Source organism: Salvelinus sp. IW2-2015, linkage group LG4q.1:29, assembly GCF_002910315.2.
Source record: "Salvelinus sp. IW2-2015 linkage group LG4q.1:29, ASM291031v2, whole genome shotgun sequence".
Lineage (NCBI taxonomy): Eukaryota > Metazoa > Chordata > Actinopteri > Salmoniformes > Salmonidae > Salvelinus > Salvelinus sp. IW2-2015.
In genome coordinates this window covers 31,008,561-31,011,060 of record NC_036842.1, presented here as the reverse complement: position 1 = coordinate 31,011,060, position 2,500 = coordinate 31,008,561, and the positions used below count along the sequence as shown (strand labels likewise).

The window sequence follows — 2,500 nt, the reverse complement described above, 5'->3', positions numbered from 1 at the left end:
GGCCTCCTGAGCAGACACCTGAGGTCCCTTCTGTCCAGAGTCTCCTCCAGAACTGAAGCGGAACTGAGGAGGAGAGCAGAACTCAGAACTCAGAACCAGACCCAACAGGTAAGGCCAGTCCAGTAGATACAGGTACATGGACAGAGATATAGAGACAGACCAAGAGACAGACCAAGAGACAGACACAGAGATGGACAAAAAGACAGAGACAGAGACAGACAGAGAGACAGACAAGGAGACAGACAAAGAGACAGAGACAGACAAAGAGAAAGACAAAGAGACAGAGACAGAAACAGACAAAGAGAAAGACAAAGAGACAGAAACAGACAAATAGACAGAGACAGACAGAGCAAGAAGAGACAGTGGGTTGAGAAAATGCCAAGTCATCTTACAGGCTAGGTTACCCATTCTTCAAACACAATGTCTAAATAAATAAATAAAATATGATTGTACTGAAACAAGTTATAAAAAAATACAAATTCAAATTCAGGCTTGGCTTGCATTAAAACTACTAAGTTGTAAAAACCGTAGCTTATACATCAACTGCCTGGTTATGGTCCTTTTCCCATCACAAGTTCACATGCCTATACTGGCATCTAGTGGTGAAATGTGGGTAATGCAACCAGTTGGTTGATCCTATAGAGATGTGTTTCAGTTTCTGTTGGTATGAATAAAAACAGACCAGTGAGGGTTTGTCACCACAACCATCACCACAACCGTGTTACTATGGAAGGAAAAAATAACATCGAACACAGGTTTGCATGAAGCTGGCAAACCTTACTTTTTTTTTTAAATACAGCAACATCTCTCTAGCTAGGGATCTCTTTCATAATATTTTACTCTATATTTTTCAATTGTCTCTATATTTTTTGCATAAACCTTTCTCTCTCTCTCTCTCTCTCTCTCTCTCTCTCTCTCTCTCTCTCTCTCTCTCTCTTCATCTGTCCTTGGAGTAGAGGGCCGCAGCTTTGGAGGTCGTTGGGTGCGCCTGGGGACAGCCACTGCTGACTCTACTTCGGAGGGCCATCCACCCTCGATGAGAAGGGGAAGTTGAGGGGTCGGGAGTTCAACCACGGGAGCCAGGGTGAAGCATGCCTTCAGCGTCTGATAGCCCTCTCTCCACCTTCCGCGTCCATTCACAATCTGTCTGGGGACTCCTCTCAGCAGGGGACGGAGCGTGCTGAAGCCCTGGAGAACCTCCGGATATAGTTCGTGAACCAGGATTCCGCTGGAACTGCTCACGGAGTTGGGGATGGCATGACCTGACTGCGCTGATGTGTTGTTTCCTCTCATCTCCACTCCCTCCGTGGTATATGAGGTACACTCTCACAACATCACGGTCATGGATCTGCGTGGATTTTGTTTCTTTCTTGTTTAACATATAGATGATTCCCCGAAAGCTTCCCAACACAGACCATGACAACGAGACATGCTGGGTGTGATAACAGAATGACAAAAAGTAATCGATATAAAACACATACGCCCACTCCCGCATCTCCGAAACCTTCGTAATAAGGCCTGGAAGACCCGTGCGAAGGTGCAGCAAATTAGACAGGCCAAGGGCTATTCCGAGATACTCTCGTCAATGCCCGATGGTCGTGAAAAGTGCCGGTTTTTCACCATATAGTGCTCGCTCCACGAATGCTCTCTTCCTCCCTCTCTCATACTCTGTCTCTCTCTCTCTCTTCTCTCTCATCCGTCTCGTCTCATCTCTTCTCTCTCGTCTCGTCTCCTCTCTCTCTCGTCTCTCCTCGTGGTTCTCTCTCCTCCTCCTCATCTCTCTCTCTCGTCTCCTCTCTCTGCTCTCCTCCGTCTCTCTCTCTCTCTCTCTCTCTCTCCTCTCTTCTCTCTCTCTCCATCGTCTCTCCTCCTTCCCCCGCGCATCTCGTCCTCCTCCTCGCTCCTCTCTCTTCTCTCTCTCTCTCTCTCGTACACTGTGGTGAGATATACTTTTGAACATTCCTCCATAATACAGTGCCAGCAACAATTAGCTGTACCTGCTGCTAGGATATCCTAAACCTAAACCAAAAGCAGCAATGTCCTCGAGAAGCCCATCATTCCTCTCACAGAAACAAACTATAACACAGAGATCCAACCATGCGCGCCAGGAGACCCACCAGAGAGAGAGAGAGACAGAGGAGAGAGAGAAGAGAGAGAGAAGAGAGAGAGAAGAGAGAGAGAGAGAGAGAGAGAGCGAGAGAGAGAAGAGACGAGAGAGAGAGAGAGAGAGAGCAGAGAGAGAGAGAGAGAGAGAGAGAGGAGAGAGAGAGAGGCCAATTTTTGAACTGTGACCAAAGCAGAAACCTAAGGGCACAACAAATGGCATCTAACTACCAAGCCCACTATCGAACTTGGCACAATTCAAGCAATAATTTGACCAATTAGATTATTATAGATTAACATCTTGACATGCTATTTGTTCACAACTATACTAAGTTATTGTGGGGGGGGGGGGGGGGGGGGGGTCAGGACAATTAAGAAGAGGCCAACTCAAAAATGA

General features: G+C 46.9%; 1 protein-coding gene across 1 annotated transcript in view; it reads right to left on the bottom strand.

Annotated features, from left to right (window-relative positions):
• LOC111960893 (collagen alpha-1(V) chain-like) overlaps nt 1–2,500 on the bottom strand; it is a 198,533-nt gene that overhangs the window by 80,662 nt on the left and 115,371 nt on the right. The window contains exon 14 of the mRNA XM_070442065.1: nt 1–63. This exon is cut by the window's left edge and continues 30 nt beyond it. Within this exon, the coding sequence (XP_070298166.1) occupies nt 1–63 (63 nt within the window). The remainder of the gene's footprint in view (nt 64–2,500) is intronic.